The sequence below is a fragment of the Aplysia californica genome, unplaced genomic scaffold, assembly GCF_000002075.1.
Source record: "Aplysia californica isolate F4 #8 unplaced genomic scaffold, AplCal3.0 scaffold00264, whole genome shotgun sequence".
Classification (NCBI taxonomy): Eukaryota; Metazoa; Mollusca; class Gastropoda; order Aplysiida; family Aplysiidae; genus Aplysia; species Aplysia californica.
In genome coordinates, this window is record NW_004797534.1 from 631,388 (window position 1) to 652,423 (window position 21,036).

The window sequence follows — 21,036 nt, forward strand, 5'->3', positions numbered from 1 at the left end:
AAAAAATGTTATAGATCACATCTCTTGGCCTAAAATGAACACAGTTAAATGGGACCATATATTTTTTGGCCTAAAAACTAAAATTAACAGTTATATCCCCATAGCACAGACAGCTAACTGCTAGAAGCTACATTAGAACAGGTTGTATCTAAGTACATTTTGATTGACGTCAACAAGGGGGGGGAGTCATTTTTTGACCAAATTTTAGCTGACGTCATTTGTGAAAGGTCCCTAATAATAATAATACTATGGTTCATGCGTAATTCCTTCACTTTTTGGCTTTACTTACTTACTTCCACTAATAACTCCTAGAGGAATATACGTTGCTAACAGATTCTCTCAGTAGGTGGTTGGCGGGTGCTCTGACGTGGTTTGCTCCTTTTTACTTATGAAACATCTATTGTCCTTATCTGTCCTCCTTCTTTTTTGTGTTTGTTACTCGCTTGTAACACCTCCAGTCTTTGGCACTTATAATATGACCTAATTGTGTTGCAAGTGCCGTAAAACTCTTACTAAAACTAAACTCTCTCAAACCATCACATTCCCAACAGGCAGTGCTACTGGCTGAAGTGTCTTTAGTCCATTCTCAAAGGTTGGATATTAACATGTTCTAATGTACGTATGTTGTATAATAATATTTTCCTTCTTCATTTTTTTGTGAGCATTCACTGTTGTGTGTTGATTGTAATCACCTTAGTTGACTGTTCAGTACTCATTAGAGCAGGTGTTTCAATGCTTTTTCCTCAAAGGCAAGTTTTTAGATACAGTTGATTTCATAGAGTGGGTGGTTGGCAGGTGCTCTGGTCTGGTTTGCTCCTTTTTCCTATCAAAGATCTATCGTCTCTCTCTCCCCTCCTTCTTTTTTGTGTTTATTTCCCTCTTGTAACACCTCTAATCTTCGACACTTATACAATCTTTTTGTGTTGCAAGTGCTGTAAAACTCTTAGTAAAACTAAAAAAACTGATTACATAGAACTTGATGTGAAGAGCGATGTAAAATGTTTTTCAGTGGCATGGCGTGAGGAGAGGACGCGTGGTGCAGAGACAATCTCCAGAGTGACCCGGCTGGACTGTATTCGCAAGGCTGTAGAAAGGTAAACCTTTGTTTTTTTAAATGATCTGCGCAAAATTGTACTCTGAATGTGATGCATCTTCGATCAACTTTTTCTACGAACCCATGTCAGAAAACTATTTTGTGTGGTTGGCGGGTGCTCTGGTGGGGTTTGCTCCTTCTTTCCTATTAAACATCTATTGTCCTTATCTAACCTTCTTTTTTATGTTTGTCAATCTCTTGTAACACCTCTAATCTTTGGCACCTATATGACCTTATTGTGTTTCAAGTGCCATTAAATGCTTACTAAGACTAAAAGAAAACTGTTCTGTGAACTTCATGTTCAGTTGAATACTCCTGCTCCTGTGTTCTTTCGTCTAAAAAAAATTGAAACGTTTATTTATTTATTTTTTGCCAATGTCATAGGGGAATTATAAACATAATGTCACTCTCCACACTTAGAGCTCGTCTCCTTATGCGCGACGCGATGTTGTGTCGCATATGTGGTCCTTGCTGCTCTAAAATCAGTCAAGTAAGATTATAAAGAAACCTTCTCCTTACTCGCGACTCGACATCTAGCTGCATGCGATCATCGCCTGCGATTGGTCCATGAAGCGATCGAGGGTCTCGTCGCGTGCCTCAGACTGGGGGTGTGACAGGTTTAGAGCATCACCATTGGTCAAAATACCTAGCTGAGGAGTGCCTGTCGACACTCCGTTTATGGTGTGGTGTGGTGTGGAGTGGTGTGGTGTGGTGGTGGTGGTGGTGGTGGTGTGTGTGCGTGAGTGTGTGTGTGTGTGTGTGTGTGTGTGTGTGTGTGTGTGTGTGTGTGTGTGTGAGTGTGTGTGTGTGTGTGTTTTTGTTTAGGATGTTTATCTTCAATTCGACCCAATGCAAGTTTTGTGAATCTAACTTTGTTGTTTTGTTTCTTTAACGGACAACAGGAGGAGGAAGAAGAGGAGGAGGAGGAAGAGGAGGAGAAGGATTGGCCATGTACTGAATTTAAAATGTTGGCAGCTCATAAAACTCGCATCTGACAGACTTTGTACTTCCTAGTCCATCTTGACATTACAAGTTGCCACTGTCTCTCTTTTATGAATTGCCAGTCGCACGAGGCTTAGCCAGTGGCGCGCGGCTAAACGTCGCGTCGCGCATAAGGAGACAGTTTTGTCTCTTTTGTCGCACGCGACTGATAATTTTGGCGCGATGTGGTTGCGCATAAGGATACACACTTCGCGACTCATTGCTGGCGACTGACGCGCGCGACTGAACATCACATCGTGCATAAGGAGACATAGGCTTATTTGTTGTTCAAACAAATACATTGAAATATTATGTGCACCATTTAATTTATCTGTAATAGCTGATGGGGTGTTTCTAAAGTAATGGCGCACTCTTACACTTCTGTCTTTTGTTGACTTACTTGTAGGTGTGGAGTCAATTCACCGTCAATGTTGCATGCTGAGGGAATGTGCCCTGAGAGTAACAGGGTACTTGAAGTGTTATATAGACCAAGCGTGATTGCAGTAACGGAGCTAAAGTATAATTGATAGACAAGTGTAGAGAAGGTGTTCTTAATCGAGTGAAACATTTTAGATTTCCGTCTCATTGAGATCTAGGCCGTACTATATATCTCTACCGTACTTGATAAATCAAAGGGCCACTGATCAACTGCAATCATGTTAACTATACTTCTGAGCAATAGTGTCTCTAAATGTACGTGAAATTTGCAATGTCAAGCTGTTTCATAACTCTCCCTCTAACAGATTTCTAAGTCCTTCTCTCAGGTTTTACTTGGTACATTTGAAAGGGGTTTTCAATTGATGGAAGTGAAAGTATATGTTAAAGGCCTTGGAAACAGAAAAAAACCCCTAATGAGATGTGAATAATGTGAAGGGATGCATCTGGTCGCTTTTCAGCCATTGGTTATGTTTGAACATGTCCTTTCTTTCAAACCTGTTTTATGATTTTATGACATATGTATTCTTTTTATTGAAATGACTTATAATAAATGAGTAGATACAATCCAGGAGCTCTTGATAAAAAAGGAATTTGTCATTGATTGTACTGTTATCTCTGTAATTTCCCTGTGGCTAGATCTCGAATTTTAGATTTGATTCTTGACTCCGAAGACAAATTGCTGTGTAGTATCTCTTATGAGCATTGATGCTTCTCTAAAAATACATAAGTGTTGCTTATTTTATAAACCTTTTGTATGTATTGTTTTCATTTTTACTCTTTTTACAAGGAAAAAAACTCCAACTTTATGTCTTTTTGATTCAGACTGGCTGAAGAGTTGAAATTGGAACAACCTGAAAAACAGGTGTTGCTGACTGTGTTCAGCTCGCACGTCAGAGTGCTGGCTGGTGGAAGCACAGATAACATACCTTTCTTGGGCCCTGTGGATAACAAGACATTTGAGCAGTTGTTGGAAATGGGTTTAAATCTTGCAAATGACTACCCTTTGAAACCGCTCTCAGAGTCTCATGCGTAAGTTCTAGTGATCTCAAGTTATTTGTTTTGTTTGTTTTAGTAGAGGTTTTACGGCGCTCACAACTTCATAAGGTCATATGAGCGCCAAGGGGTGGATGTCAACAGAGAAGTCCTTACAGGGAATCAGACTTACTCTGCTCGCCTTTCTAGCTTCAACAACACAAAGTCTGCTTCGACTATCAAGGCACCCCAGGAATAGCGGGTCACAAGAGTGTGACAAACATACAAAAGAAGTAGAGGAAAATGACGATAGTAAAGATTAGGAAAGAAAAAGCTGCAGTTCTCTGTTGCAGTACAGGCAGTTATGAGCATGACATTGATGAATCAGCCCATTTACAATTCTACTGTGCATAAGAACATGTTAATGTCCCCCCTTTGGGAATGGCCTAAAGACACTTCAGTCAGTAGCACCGCCCCGGGGGGTCTTGTTCGCCTATTTAAAAAAAAGTTATTATCATGTTACATGATGACAACTTTTGTAACACAACACTGGTTTTTTTTGAGTGTGAGGTATTAGAAATGATGACAATCTTATTACAAAAATATTTACAGAAGATGGATGTTGATATGCTGCATGTTGCAAGTGAAAGCATATATTATATTGGCTGCTCTGTTGGAACTCAAATGGTTTATTATTGTATCCCCCTTTGTAATTATCTTGTCATGAGCAACAGTGAAATGAGGAAGAGTGTATATAATGGAAAAATGTGGTAGCCTATTACATGGTGCAAAGGCGTTAGCTCTGCAACTGCATGAAATCATACAATATAAGAATGTGTGAAGTTTCAAGATTTTACTAATTTTTTTCCAGAAGAGAAGACAAGTTTTCAGAAAAGGTCAGGTTTTTTTAAGATCCTCGTGTCTTAGTCAGGATTAAGATGTGTGTTCTAATCAGAATTTCTTTTTGAAGACACAATATAGTGGTTGAAAGTTCATTCCTTTCAGTGTCCAACTGCATTCATTGTAGCTTATAGATCTGTTTTTGGTTTCGCTTAGAGCATGCAGTTTTGCTTTTGTATGCTCGTGCATGCTGTGTGCTTAGTTTGACCCAGCATTTCAGTTTATGGCTGAAGAGGCACCCTGGTTAAAGACAATGTTAGACAGGGTCAATGACTCATTGTGTACAATATTACGCTGTTATCAATCTTTAAAAACTTTTTTAAATAGAGAAACATTTTTATTTTGTGAATTGAAATACCTAATATAAACACTGCTTCATGTTCACAGGTCAATTGATGCAGCTGTTAAAGCCCTGTACACCACAGGCTGCACTGCCCTGGGCCCAGCTTTATCAATCTGTGCAGGTTTTGTCAGCAAAATTCCAGGCTCTGAGATTGTGCTGTGTACAGATGGGGAGCCTAATGTTGGAGTCGGTTCACTGAATCGTAGTCAAAATCAAGATGGGGTAGAATTCTACCAGATGGTGAGTGTAAAAAAATATTGCACAAATAGCCATGTTTTATAGCATTTGCTCCTTTACCCTTCAGTCGTTGACGGTAATACTAAATGGTTTTAATGTAGTGAAGGATTATTTTTTTTCAAAGAGGAGACGGGCGTTTTTGAGATATTGATAGACTTTGGAACCCGGAGTCAATGATTTTTGCTTAGCAGCTTGAGTCTTTTTTCTCTCAGATTGAGAGAGAAAACTTATGTAATATTTATCTTGATGTGACAAATTTCAGAAATAGAGCAGCTTGCATTTCCAAATGCAGTCGAATTATCAGTTCACTGCTGGGGTGACAGAATGACAAAGATCTTGAAAGGGGCAAAGGGAGTAGTCGCCTACTGAAGGTTATTTTATTTGTTTGTGAATAGGCTTTGAACACTTTTTTCATGTAATTTTAAATTTGGCAAGTAAGGATAATTCACTAAGTTTACATAAATTTATGTCTTCTGGTTGTCAATGAGAGGTTGGGGTCTTGAATTACTGTGAAAAAAAAATGATGCACCCATAAAATTTATGATCCTCAAATTCCTGTTTAAAAAACAACAATTTTTTGGTTTACTAATATAAAAACCGGAAACAGTGTTAGACAGTTTTACTTACCACATTGCATGTTTTTTTTCCATTCCAGTCCTCAATTTTGGTAGGGAAAATACAATTTTTCTCAAAATTGGACCTTGAATTTATATTTTCTCAGCTATGAGACGGTGTATTGAAAGAAATATCTTTGTAAATCTTTTCTGCTCTTGTTCCAGGTATTCTTGTGTCAAAAAGGACAATGTGTTATGTATATTAATTTCCAAGTCTCTACAAAAATGCATTTATGAAAAGTTAATTGTTAGCACAAAAGGCTTTTGAAAAAGAACAACAACCCAACTTTATAATTAGCAGAAAAGGCATTTTAATAAAAACAACAGTTTACATCTCAAGAAAAAGCATTTGAAAATACCCTGCAAACCTAGAAAAACACACATAAAAAAAAAAAAAGGTTCAAAATTGTCGTTACAGAATGATACACCCTGACTGATATATGTTACTGCAAAGGACTTAAAACATTCCTGATTGTGTAATGCATCCAAGTTTCTATCCATTCCTTCATTAATTAGTCCATTTACCCATCAAGTGGTCCATATCACCCCGTGTTCATCTACCCTTGCAACGACCCAAATATCCGTGTCTCTGTCCTTTCATCTAAGCTTTGTTTATTTTCTATACTGAACACTTTTTCCTTTGCAAATTCAGGTTGGCAATTATGCTCGCTCAAAGAACACTACCATCAACATCTTGACCATGGAGGGAGCCTCTGTTGGCCTTCAGACAGTTAAGACTGCAGCGGATGCATCTGGTGGCACCACCAATCAACTCAATCCCATGGAGATTGTTCGACAGCTCCGTTTGATTGCACAGAATGAAGTTGTGGCAACATCTGTTACTGTGCTCTTTTTCTTGCATCCCGATTTTGTCTTTGATGAACCAGGCTTTCCAGATGTAAGTTGTTTCCTCTAAAGTACAGAATTCAGAGTTTATTTCTGCAGATATTGTGCAGTGTATAGTGTAATGATTAATGGGAGGGCTTATTTGAAGTTCATATTGCCTTGTGACGGTAATTTTGATTTCTTTTGATTCGAAGGGTTAGTTTTGCTTTCCCAGGTCCACATTTCTCTAGTTCAGTTTCATTTTGTCTCGGTGCTTAACAAAAATATACGTGTATGAATTATTGAAAAAAAGTGAACTCCTTTCCTACCAGGCCAAAATCCACCACTGGCCCAGGGTTTCCCTGACCTGTTTTTATGCCCCTTCCTCACCACAGAAAAAAGTCAAAACATCCAACTAAACACACACAAACCATATCATATGGCCCATCAAACTGAAGTTTAAAAAATAATCTGTCAAATGGTGGTACAATATTGAAGATTTATTCCAATTATATTAGTTTGTGGTTTCTAACACTGATTATGCAATATCGAAGGTGTTGTATGAAATCAACAATTTTCCAGCTTTGAAAGGTCAAAACTAAAAAAGTACAACAACAGCATCATTCAAACTTCCGACGTAGGTTGCCTCAAGTCACGCAAAGAAATGCTGAATGTTATATATTTTTAGGTGTTATAGAAGTGAAAATATCGGACATATACTGAAGTCAGGGGAGCACTTTTCTGTTCATTTTTACGTTTCGAAGGAGACAGAAAAAAGCAATGTCGTCTGTCAGTACTATATTTTCTTTCATATCTGCTAACAGGAAGTCTATTCTATTATTTCGAAAACATGGATCTGCTGAGAATTTCGTGTCTTTTCATTACTGGATTGGAATAGATAGCGAGCCAGTCGAGATGTATTTTGTGGCTCTTGGTCCAGCGAGACCACGTCTGCTAGCCGCGGTAGGAAAAGTGTTAAATGGATACATAATTCTTAATCAATGTGATTTGGTGGATTTAGGTCTATGTGATATGTTGAAACTTCGTTCAACTTACTTCACCCCGTTTGGCGTTCAGTAGGTGAGGCTTAGATTCTACATGTATCACTGCTTCTATCTCATTAAGTTAAGTTTTTGTCTCTTTGCTTGATAAAAGACTAAGTGTACCAGTGTATGAATCATAAACTACAATAGCTATTTTGGAAAACAGATCAAAGAACCCTTGTGAAGTTCTGTTAGATGGACAGGGCCCATACTTTTAGATCTGTGTGATCTTTTGAGACTTTTGTGATTTGACTCACTTCTCTGCAGTTGAATTTGACGTCCAGTTGGTCTAAATTCTACTCAGTGACAGTGACACTAAGAGACAAAAAACAAGGCAGCCTAGATCTCTAGCTTACTGATGTAGAGTTGTAACTTATAGGCCTTCTGGGTTCAGAGGGCTGTGATGTTTGGTTTTATGGGTAGTCCAAATAAGGAGGGGGCTTATTTGGGCTACACATTGCCAAAGTAAGGTCCCCCATAATCAATTTGCTTCTTTTGATCTGTTGTTTTACTGAAGGACGTTGTAGAATCAAGTATGTTGTCTGATAAGGTGAATTTTTATTGAACTCTAATCAATTAAATTTTATGATTGCTTTTATAAAAAATGCAAATTGCACTTTTTTTACGCACACATTTGTGTGCACATGTACACACAACACACACATACACACACACACAAACACACACATAGCCACACACACACACCCACACATAAACACACACAAGCACACACACGTACAGATTCACATAAACACACACACAAGCACACACACGTACAGATTCACATACACACAGACGTACACATGCACAAAGGTTCACATACACAAACTCATACTCGAATACTCAGTTGTAGTGGTCTGTGAAATTTGACTTCTGAATAAGCGAAAAGCTGTTTTATCGAATGAGCATATGTTGTATGGTAGCATTTATGGATGCCATATATACATTTATTTCATTTAATTGAAGGAATATAGTGTATAGTGGGTGTACAGGTATGTGTTTTTGGTGATTGATACTTGTTGTGAAGATAGAGAGAATTTCTGTTTTAGTCAGAAGCTGTGCAATGATTTTCATGATTGTTTATATGATCATGTCGCAGGCAGTATTGGATACAGACGTAAGTCACTTGCAATACCACCTGCGATGTGATGATTATAACACAGACTGCTATTGATAATGACAGCAAAATTAAGAGTACCGTGTATTTTGAATCTGCTTTTCTTTCAGAATCTCAGCCAACTGGAGAAGGAAGTTGGATCTGTGCGAAAGGAAAGTGACTTGTCCTTCAGATTTAAATTGAAAGACCCCAAAAAGAAAAATCTGGACTCTGTGCCATTTCAGGTAATGCTTTGCTATAAACAACGTAGCTATATTTGCAGCATGATCATTTTCTTTTGAGTAATGTTGATCAAATGAATAGGTATGCATTGTTTTATTTGTATAGAGTTTTTTTTACCATATTCTGACATCTGTTATTGGGTTCTCCACAGCTACAATGAACTAAGATTTTTATGAAATTTTAGTAAGTAAAGTAAGTATGATGTGGGTTTAATGCTCCTATCGTTTAAGAAGCAGGACCTTCAACTTTAACATCGGTCTCCGATAGAACTTAGCCAAATGGGTTCAAAACTCCACAAAATGGCCTAGTTGAAGAATGCACGGCCTGGTTTGAACCAGGGCCATTCACTCCATAGTCCAGCATGATACCTACTAAGTTTATAGAGCACCCATGAAATTTTATTTTGTAAGTATCTTGAATGGAGGTTTAAAGGTTGTACTTATTTATTGACTCTGAGTAGTTTCCATTCAGAAGAAATCAGCAAAATTTATATAAATAAGGTGTCTTGTTCACCCTGTTCCTACCAAGTAAACTCTTGAGGAGTGGTTTCCCCTGCCCAACTAACTGTTTATTGGAACATTCAAGCAAAAATCCCAGTGCACTTTACAAAAAATAAGCCTGTTTATATGGCTGGGGGGGGGGGGGAGGTAAAGCTGATTCTAGACAAAATCAGCTTTTTGATGGATGTGATACCTCTTGTTGGAAAAAGTGGCTGCTGCAACAATGGGATGAGAAGATGGGGCACATATCAGCTACTCAATCTGCGTGGGGCCGAGGGCAATGGCATGCATGCAAAGGAGTTGGAGGTGCTATAGATGGGATGGGAATGCCTGCCTCTTAATTGTTATCCAATGTTTGCTTGTTACTCCATTCACAGTTCATAGCTCAATGTAAGCCAAGGTGGCATTGTTATCTCAGCATAGGAAAGACAGACGTTTTGTTTTTGTTTTTGCTGATGATGTCTTGGAGCTCTCACATTAATGCAACAGTAATGTCTTGGTCACAGTAAACATTACATCATGGCGACACATTTTTATTCCATAAGCTTAATCCAGGTGACCCAATTCTAACAAGTTTGAGTGAGTAGTCCTTCTTTGGCTGTAAAAGCTCTTTAACCTCTTCACCACTGCCTGCTCAAAGAGAATGTTTTTACTGTTATAACTGTCAATGAGTAACAATTGTCATTAAAACATTTTCTATCTTCCATTGGACAATGTAGTCCCTAACTTTTCTTGAAATCCTCTTTGCCATCATCTTGCGTCTGGCCTGTGGGTTGAGCCCCCCTGCATTCTATTTCTTCTGAGAGAGTCCCTCAAACATGCTCTCAGAAAAGGGTTTTTTGTAGCAACACTGTGCACATTCAACTCTTTGGTTCAGTGTTCACTAATTTTTCATCATTCATAGTTACTTTGAAGTGTGGCCGAGGCATTTGAATGCTGTATGATTTCTTTTTTAAACAGACAGTGAATTTTTGTCTTATTTTTCCTGGATTTTGAGCATATCATATTTAAAATAATTGAGTTTATTACAGGAGTACTTTATACTTGATGATTACGAGACAGAGTAATGGAGCCAAGGAGAGTTATAAAACATGCCTCTAAAAAGTGTTCACTACTATTCAGTATTCACTAGTCACACCAAAAATTAATGATTGACAGCTGTAGTGAAGTCCCCATCCCCTTTCAAAATTTGGTGATGAATGGTGAAGTGATGTCATCGTATCCCACTGCATGTATGCAATCATGTGCTCAGTGGATAGCACTGCGAGTAGTGAATATTGAATAGCAAATGTTGCTCATGGACTGTTATGTAAAAAAATTATTAAAAAAAAATTGCACATGGTATTTGAAGAGCATGAATAATGACTTCATACTTTGAAGTGTCAGTGAAGTGTTAAGTTTTGTCAAAATGGCACAGCATTAGTTAGTGGTTTTTTTTTAAGGAAAAGTCTTTTTTACGATAGATTTCTTTTTGGACCATTTTCTTCCGCATATGGTTTCTCTTGTATGTAACATTAAGCTCCATGTTCTGATTTATTTAGGTTCAAATCACATATACCCGCCCTGATGGAATGCAGTGCCTGCGAATACTCAGCAAAAGAAGTGAAGCAACCAGCAGCAGACAACAAATGGAAGAGGTCAGCAAAACTGTTGTTTAGATGAAAATGATTTTAAAGCTGTTGAAATTTTCAAGGTGTTTGCTTCTTGGTATATGTAGCCATATATATATATATATGCCGTATATATATATATATATATATATATATATATATATGCCGTATATATATATATATATATATATATATATATATATAATTATATTATTATCTCTCTTTGTTTTATTATTCTTTGAGATGGACACCTATTCAATAATAAATCCTCTCACGGTGAACGGTCCAAGCTGGACATAAATACTTAAGATAGAAAAAGAGAATTGTATTGCTTATATTACTTTTTCTTTTCTGTTGTTTATTCTGGCATGTTTATGAATATCCAGAGTTGATATTACTAAATTTTTACTACAGTTTGATTTAGAATTGTTGACATAAATGTTTTTCCTGTGGGCTCAAAATATTCTATGACCGTTTGCTGTTCACAAAATGTGATTTAAAAAAAATGGTGTCAGAAATCATTATAACGATAAATATATGCAATATTATTCAACATAATAATGTGAATATATAATATAGTGCCTAAACCCTAGAAGGCTCTAATCACTGCTCAGTGCAGCAATATCATTCAATACAATGACGAATCAAAAGACAATGTACATTGTGACACACATGCACACGCATGCACACACACATGCACGCACACACATGCAGGCACACACACACATACACACAGACACACACACACATGCACATGCGCGCACATACACACACACACACTCACTCACACATACACACACACACACATACACAGAACTCACAGACCCACACACATTCTCACATGCTAAAACTACTGGCAGAGGACAAGGTTGAATAAACCTGTCTCAAGCCTTTTCTTAAATTATACTATCTCTGATGATATAAAACTCATTTCTCTTGGGGGGGAGTTCCCAATCTTGGGGACATAGGAAGAAAATGTTCTTCTACCCAATTTATATAACCTTACAGTGGGCACTCTCTTAGAATTCTCGTCTGCAGATCTCAAATGCCATGATGGTGTCTGGTATGTATGACACGATAAAGTCTTTTGAGATACTGTGGTGCCTTGCTGTTCTTGCACTTGTGGCATAAAAGAGCAATTTAGTAGTTAATTCTAGCTTTAACGGGAAGCCAATGTATAATCAGACTCGCACACCTTTATTTTGAAAGTGTGCAGTCTGTTAATCATTAAAAAAAAAAAAAAATTGGTTAGGAGAGAATTACAGTAGTCAAACCTGGATTACTTTTTTCCTCTCTTGTTATTAGATTTGCTAAACTTTTGTTTAATGCTGTTTTCTTTTATTTCCCATCCTCCTGCAATGAAGTATATCAATGTATCAGTCCTGGGTGTCTCCACTATGAAAACTACGGCCAAGCTTGCTGGGAGTGGAGAAGGGAGAAAAGCCCAGAATATGTTGTGAGTGGATGTTATAGATCAGGGGTGTCAAACTCAATCGCTCAGAAGGGGGGGGGGGGGGGGGAGAGCAAACCTAAATTACACTCAAGAGTTGTGGGCTGAACTGGATAAACACTCATTCAGCAATGGAAAACTTAACATTTTCAAAACAATGATATGAATTAAAACAGATAAAAGTTCAAACAGTAACAGATCAAGGTATACCAATTTCTGCTCTTATGCCAATTTGTCAGAGCTGAATGTTTTGGCACCTTTTTTTTGGCAACAAGTTAATTTATGTTTGGAGTAAGGTTTTGTGTTATGGAGATTTTCAGGATGGACGAACCAAAATTCTCTCATGTGCCAGATTGGGCTGGATTTGGCCAGTAGTCCTTGAGTTTGACACTTGTGTTATTATAGATCTATTATTTGTTAACAGTATCTCTTTTGATTTGATGGTAAATATTTTACACCCCCTTTGGCACAATTTAGGTCATTTTGGAGGTGGCTTGCTTCAACCTGCCTAGACTGAGACTGAATGGAATATGGCATCCCAGCAGAAAGGTGGAGATTGTTGATGAAATAAACTTACCCACTAGAGAAGTAAAGTGACTCCTTCCATGCCCAATGACAATGATCCTGACCATTGCAACACATACAATAATAATGCTAACCTTTTAGATACCATAGTAACAAATAACTTTCAAGAAATGTAAAAAGTATTTGAAGAGAATTTAGTTCATCCATTTAGTAAAAAATCTGTTCTCAGATTAGCAAGCTAAAAAGACTTGGGGCCTTACAAATCTGAGCTGAACTTGTACCAAATGTTTGAACTTCTCTTAACCTTTTCCTGACGGTAAAACTTTACTGATGAGTGATGTTTCATGCTATGCTTGCAGAATATAAAAAAAGACATATTTTGAGGTTGATTTGGCAGAATATGATTCCAATTTGTCATCTTTAAAGTGGTGAAAAGTCAGATGTGTACTAATCTAATTTTTCTTTCCCATAACACAAGTGGTAAGTGTCATCTGGCATAATAATCCGCCCATGTAAATTGAGACTATCTTCAACTGTTTAGCTAATTTTATATGTCAATTGTTCTAGGAAAAATGTAAAGCGCATGGTTAATCGTGGTGCCAAAACTTTGGAGCAGTGTGAGGAGAGATTAGCCTTCAAGAGTGAAAGCAGTGCTTGGGATGTGCAGCTGACTGAAAACAATGAAGTCTATTGTGTAAGTATTCATTTGTTTTTTAACTAAAATTTTGTACTCTAAATTGATGGTATTGGTAGTCTGGTGGAAAGGCAACTGGACTCACAATTGTGAGTATAGTTTAAACATAAACACCCACCTCTTGTAGCAATCACCAACCGCAGGATGCCCATCGAGAAGTCATAAATTGACATTTCATGTGATAGCCTACTCTACTGTCCCTATCTAGCACCGTATGCTGACCAACTTGCACTGACTGGTGACAATGCTCTTGTCCCTCGACTGCCACTTACGCTCACGAGGTGACAGTCCGTGGCTCACTCTTCTTCAATGTCAAATAGGTACTTGATTACTTTTCCCGAAATAAACCAACTAACCACAGTAAGGTTGTGGGTTAGGGGGTTCGAGTCTCAGGTCCGATGTTGGGTTGTTGGGAAAGGCACTTTGCACATATTTTCCTCACTTCACCCAGGTGGGAATGGGTACCCTACCATAGACAGACATCTTGTCAGTATGTTAGTGTTTTAGTGCCTATAAAATGGTAGATTGCACTGTATGCTTTCTGGGAAGTTAAGATTGCTTTAGAATTCTAACTGGTCTGCTGGGGTAGTAATAATATAGATTGTAAAGTGCATAGAGCTTGCTGTTGAACGGGGATTGGGCTCTATACAAATGCTCTTTTTTATGATTATTATTATTATTATTATTAGATTTTCGTCTTTTTCTTGTTCATCTCCAAATGGACATTACAGTTTAACTTGGTCAAGGCTGCTGTTCTCTGCAGGTCCTCCAGGCTCCTGTAGAGTTTTGAGTCAGCCTGGCTAGGTTTGGGTCGATATTTCTTTCTATGTGCTTCAAGCATTGGGCAGTCTGACTGAATGGATCGTTAGTAGTTTATTTGCAATCTGTCTGTGGAGCACATACTGATGAAGCCATGGGACCAGTGGTGTAGGATGGTGCCGGAAAAGGGTGACACCGAGCCACTCACCTGCAAAGGCCAAGTACTCTCCTAATCATGGCACTTGTCCTATGATTTCTTTTGTGTTTGGACATGCACGAGTCAATACAAATAAAGAGGCAGAACCAAAAACAAGTGTGAAATCTCAGTGTGATCATTTGATTATCATTTCATTAAATTTCCCCGTCGTTATGAGATCTAATGTTCTTCTATATGTATAAAACATAATATCGCGGGTGAACATCTGTCAGACAGGTCAAGTGCTCACAGGTAGCGTGACTGGGGTCAGATAGGCCGGCAACGGAGTGGAACAGTCGTGAGCAACACATGGAGCCAATAGATCATTGGTGTCATCTAAAAATAGAAAACTGGGAACACCATGTTTTGCGTTGTTTACAATCGCTATTTCAGGCAAACAGTAAAAATTGTTCAGTAATCTCAAGTGATCTCCCTTACCGTAAGCCGATAGTCACATTCTGCCCGGTTCTGCCAAAATGTATCTCTTCAGTTTTCTAGAATAGCCCAAAGATGTCACGAAAGATCCTTGTATTGGACCACTGCCGTCATTAGAGAGGGACAGCAGTGATTTGACACTTTTATTATATTATTATTGAAAGTTTTACGGAAACTGGAAAATCTACAATCTGTTATGTGACAAAGTAAACATAGTAATTATTGCGGATAATAAGAGAAAAGTTCGGGGGGGAGGGGGGGGGGGGGAGGGGGATGGTGGTGCATGGTGCCTTTGGCCCTAACCTAGCACTGCCCCTACAAGTGACTTTGCTAGCCAGACATTAAAGAGTGCAGGGATGTAATTTGCAAGGGCTACATTCCTTTCTTAGTAATTTGTCAGATCTCAGGACCACATGAAAGTAGCATGATGATTCCTCTTCTTTTAATTCATGGCTTTTGACTGTTTTGATCATTATCATCAAACCTTTTCGATTTATGCCAGAGAATGTAAGTGGTATGATACTACAGTAACTTACCTCAGTGCCTAACTATATCCCTGTTGTTCTTGTTGACCATGTATGGCGAACTGTCCATATTGGGTTCAAAGTTTTCTAAAAATTCTGCCTCACTATTGAGTGTATTTTGATGATTATGATACTTCCACTATATAGACTGTATAAATTCCCTTTTATTTACAGCAGATGTCAGAAGTTTAGTACTTTTCATGTGTTTACTGTAACTTTATGATAAGCTGTTTTAGAGAGAAGAGGATGGAATTCGAAGTCAAGGAAAAAAACCACCCAAATAGCTAGAAAGAAAGGAAATGTAAACTGCTACTAATTTCATAACGATTAATTAATTTTTCTTTGAAGTTCGATAGCTGTTTGTTGTGAGCTCGGCTACTTTTGTCTTCATGTTAACAGATAATTGTCAGAGTCTGTGCGTGGCAAAATATTGCTTTTATTTTATTGTTCTCACACCCTGCTCACTACAGTTGAATGTTTTGTGAAAATGATGAAATGGTATAGGGTTAACACCCCTATCAACACTGTTCGGTTATTTAAGAGGGGAGACCTCTGAGTTTAACGTCCATCTCTGAAAGGACCGAACCAAGTGGGAAATTCGTGTAAAGTACTTCTCAAGGACACCACGTCGGACCAAGCTGAGGCTCGAAACCCAGAACCTGCAATCTCACAATTACGAGTCCAGTAACCTAACCACTAGGCTACCGACGCCATCTGAACATTTTGGGTAAAGTAGTTTATTTGTAGAATGCAGATGTCTATTGACTTTTGGTGTTTGAATAAATGTAGAAATCAGCAAGCTCAATTATTGAGCAGCCAATTTTCAAGGCAAAAAGTTCTAATTTATGTAGAAAATGAGGAGCATTCTGTAAAATGGCTAATTTTGTGTTTAATATCTGTTGGAAAGAGAGATTTCAGTTCACAGAAATACTCAGCAAACATAATATATGTTTTGAGTAATTTTGTCTTGGTAGATAAAGGATTGGTGGGTTGGTGGAAGGACAAAATGCCAAGGTTTAGTATGGAGAGGTCAATATTGAGGAATGTGGAATGAGGGGAAATTGTGACCAAGTAGCTGAGAGCCAAACTGAGAAAAGCCTAACTATATCCGTATTTCCGTATTGTTCTTGTTGACCTTTTATGGCGAACAGTTCATATTGGGTGTTTAATGATATGTTCAGACTGATTAATTGTGTCACGATGCAGTGGAATCAGGTGCTCGTCAATTTTTGGGCATGTGGAATTATTGGTATCCTCTTAAAGCTTGTTCATTTGTCTGTCTTTCGATGAAAAAAGCCCATCTATCTTGAATAGAAGTGGAGATATTTGCTATTGAACGAGATGGAGTCGCCTGATTTCAGAGGTAACGTTCGTGAGAAAATGGCCACCAAAGTTTAAGGATTTTCAAAGCTTGAGAGTCCTCGGAAACTGAAAACTTACATTTTTTGGTGCTTTTAATCAACGTCTTTCAGTAAAACCCACACAGAACTGTGTTTTTAAATGGACATGAAAGGTATTGAGCTAAAAAAAAAAATTCGATAAGGATTTACAAACCAGCGGGAAAATGCCAATATCTTCGATATCAATTTTTACGAGCGCCTGATTTGACCAGGATGCCTCACAATTCCTTTTTGCCTACATGGACTTGGCTTAGGCCCTTCTGTTATTAATGTGTTTAATTTGACTCTGCTCTTGACATTTCTACAGTTAATGTGCTTTTTTTCTATGCTCAAAATGATAACCATAAAAATGTATATAGCACCTTATCCCTAAAAGATTCTTAGCACTGCACAATGCAGAATTATCTTTCAACTTCTCTGACAAATTAAAGGACAGAAGAAGCACATTGTGAGACCATTCACCAACAACAACAATAAAAACAAAAACAACAACATCAACAACAACGACAGCACACACTCACACACACGCACCCACACAAACACACACACATACACACCCTCACCCACACATACACACACACACACACACACACACACAACTCCCACACCCACACACATTCTCACATACAAAATGACTGGCAGAGGATAGTGTTGAACAAATTTAATCTTTACACTTTTCTTAAAGTGATGCTGTTAGTGTTGAACAAATTTAATCTTTACACTTTTCTTAAAGTGATGCTGTTATTGGGTTTTTTTCCTTTTCATTTCAGGGTCCTGGCCTTGATGACATACATACAGGTTTGGCCCAGAGAAGTTTAGCTACAGTCATGAGTAAACACGTTGCTGCGGGGAAGAAAAAGGATCTGATAGCCAAGAGAAAAATGCCTGAAAAGTGCAGGGACGCATTTTATCGTTATAAAGAAGATTATTAAGGTGTCCAAAGTAATGCTCAATTCTTAACAGATCAAGAAGAGCATCTGTTTTGATTCTTACGACAAGATTGGAAAGTTGTATTTAAAAAGATAATGTTGTTGTGCACGTTGAAAGAAAAAAAATGAAGTGCTATGTTTTGTTTTGAAAGTTGATCTTTTTTACTGTGATGTTGTTGAGAAAATTGTTCCTCATATCTGACGGTTGCTGTGAAAGATATTCGAATGTGATCTATCCTGTAATGATGATATTAATTCCCCTGCAGTACAGGTTGCTTTTTCTTTCCAGTTCATATCATGACACTATGTTTATGTGATTTTATTTTTTTACATAAATGTTAAGTCATAAATATTAAAATTTATTACAGTGTTCTAAAAAATCCTGCACTTTTGATCAATTTCACATACATACGTTCTCATGAAATTTGCAAAAATTGTCAGACTTTCTTTCTATTTAAATTGTTTTATGTCCCACAAAGAATTATTGTTCATTAAAAAATTAGACGTTGTTTACTGTTATAGGTTTCAGGAATGTGGTATATTATGTGTTAGTTTTGTTCTCTGTTTTTTTAAAGAGGATTGTCTGTGTCTCTGACTCTGCAAGATTAGATTAGGTCTGACAGTCACAGAAGCCATTGCAAATAACAAGAAGAAAGGATTCTGCGAAAAAAAAGAAACCCAAAACAAATTGACTTCTAAAGCAATAACAGAAAAACATGCTTCAGTCTGAGTTGTACCATTGGTTATTTATTGTCTTTTCCCCTGTCACTATAAAATTGTTTTCACCTGACATCAAAATACATATGTGGTAACTGAGTTATTCATATTTTATCGAACACTCTTTCTTGATTGAAAGGAATAACAATCAGAGAGTCCCTTAGGTACTGTTGTTACCACCGAGGTCAGAATGAAATGTCCTTACTGCCCTGCACCCACAGTTTTATTTCCTTGAGTTATTTTCCTTGAATGAAGCTCATTGTGGTAATTAACAGATGGTGAAATACCTGACTTGGACAAACTAGCATGTTTTCTACAAATTAGATTGAAGGAGATGGAATAGATACCAAATTAGAGAAATCATAGCCACACTGTAACCAGATTCAGAGACCTCAAATGAGTATACACTTTACTGTAGGAATATAAAAATGTAAATTGATGCGTTTCCTACAGTTTTGCTTTTATAGTGATATATATGTATGTTTATTTTAATCAGTGTAGTTTAACCACTATTTTGAATGTATTTTTTAATTTCTGTGTTCACATTCACATTCCAGTTCAAACTGAACGAGATGGAATAGATGCTAATTAGAGAAATCATAGCCACACTGTAACCAGATTCAGAGACCTCAAATGAGTATACACTTTACTGTCTGTAGGAATACAAAAATGTAAATTTAATGTGACTGTACAGTTTTGCTCAAGGAAGTGGTAAGGAGAACAAGACAGAGCCCAGTCAGAGATGAGGTTCGGAAGAAGGCAGTGGCGACAGATTGGACACACTCTCAGGAAGTTGGGCAGCTTCATAACAAGGAAAGTGTTGGATTGGAACCCACAGGGTAAAAGTTCAAGGGGAAGACCATGTGGAACCTGAAGAAGAGTCACCAAAATCGATGTTCAGAAAAGTGGGAAAACATATAATAACATCCATAGGCTAGCCAGGGATAGGGACAGATGGAAAGTGTTTGTTTGTGGCCTATACCCTGACCCAGGGTGAGAAAGGCATTGATGATGATGATTACAGTTTTTGCTGTTATTGTAATACATGTATTTTATATTTTTTATACAGTATTTTATACAGTGTAGTTTAAACACTATTTTGAATGCATTTTTTTTTGTTTCTGTGTTCATATTTTTACATTCCAGTTCAAAGTTCCCAAGGTCTAAGTCTGTATGAGCTTGCCGAACCATCAGCTTGAAGTTCAAATTGAATACTGTGTTCTACTTAAGATTGAATATATAGGTATTGTCAAATCTCTGATCTACTACAAAGTCAGAAAGATGTTTTGCAAAACTGAATTTCATTTTCCAAGGAAATTGTGGAAAACAGTCAGGAAAAGACAGTTGCAGTTACTTGGACACTTGGAAAGATGTAAAGGCCTTAAACATCTGGCTCTCACTGGCAAAATTGAAGCTAATGAGGAAGGGCTTGACTCAGAGCAACCCACCTGGAGAGCATAAATTATAGATAGGGGATGGGGGAAAGATCAGGGTAATGTAGCTTTTTTGAGAGCATCCGAACAAATGAAAGAATAGTGAACCATGACATGATCGTCGATGTCTGTCACAGATCTGGCATTTGATGATGATTGTGAAATTATGGAGACTTGCTAAAGGACTGTTTTGCCTTTGATGAATACCTTTACTTTATTACTGGTATGTACCATGATAACATTATTGGGTATATAATTGATATTCTTTTTGCCACGTGCGGACAAGGAACAGATATTCTTAAAAAATTTTTTTTTCTGTTTTCTTTAAATTTTTGGAATAAAATTAATTGATGAAAAAAGTCCATGGTACTTTGTGTACTCATTTCCTGTGGTGAACATTGTGGTACGCTTGAGTATACTGTAAATGGGTTGTGATATGTTGTTCATAAAGGTTGTTGCTGTTGGTGGTAAATATTGTTTTTGTTGTTGAATGTTGCTGTGCCGTTATTTGTTGTTGCGGGTGGTTGGCGGGTGCTCTGATGTAGTTTGCTCCTTCTTTCCTATCAAAAATCTATCGTCGTTATCTCCCCTCCTTCTTTTTTATGTTTGTTACTCTCTTGTAACACCTCTAATCTTCTAGCACTCATATGACCTTATGCAGTTGCAAGCACTGTAAAACCTCTACCAAAACAAAACAAATGTTGTTGTTGTTGTTGTTGAATGTTGCTTCTCCGTTATTGGTCGTATATGTTGCTGTTCAAGGGACCCACAAGCAAATGACAGTGGAGTAAGTGTCCTATATGGTGTACCAAATAAAAATATACCACCATTTTTCTAGGTATATATAAATGTATTTAATTTGCTAAGTACTGGACATTCGATCTATGATCAGTTTCTTTGCAGAATGCTTTCTTTGAGTGCGCACATTCATAAATCTGTTTAGTTTCTAGTTAGTTTTTGTTAGTGTTTTACAGCACTTGCAACACAATAAGGTTATATAAGTGCCGAAGATTAGAGGTGTTACAAGAGAGTAACAAAAACGAAAAAAAGTAGGAGATATAAGGACAACAGAAGTTCCA

General features: G+C 37.5%; 1 protein-coding gene across 2 annotated transcripts in view; it reads left to right on the plus strand.

Annotated features, from left to right (window-relative positions):
- Positions 1-20,319, plus strand: part of LOC101858560 (circularly permutated Ras protein 1) — a 29,001-nt gene extending 8,682 nt beyond the window's left edge. For both annotated transcript variants that reach the window (XM_005100905.3, XM_005100906.3), the window contains exons 7-15: positions 1,010-1,094; positions 3,335-3,541; positions 4,772-4,967; positions 6,231-6,476; positions 8,674-8,787; positions 10,827-10,922; positions 12,260-12,351; positions 13,438-13,564; positions 17,649-20,319. In XM_005100905.3, the coding sequence (XP_005100962.1) occupies positions 1,010-1,094; positions 3,335-3,541; positions 4,772-4,967; positions 6,231-6,476; positions 8,674-8,787; positions 10,827-10,922; positions 12,260-12,351; positions 13,438-13,564; positions 17,649-17,810 (1,325 nt within the window). In that variant the 3' untranslated portion in view covers positions 17,811-20,319. The remainder of the gene's footprint in view (positions 1-1,009; positions 1,095-3,334; positions 3,542-4,771; positions 4,968-6,230; positions 6,477-8,673; positions 8,788-10,826; positions 10,923-12,259; positions 12,352-13,437; positions 13,565-17,648) is intronic.
- The last annotated feature ends 717 nt before the right edge of the window (positions 20,320-21,036 follow it).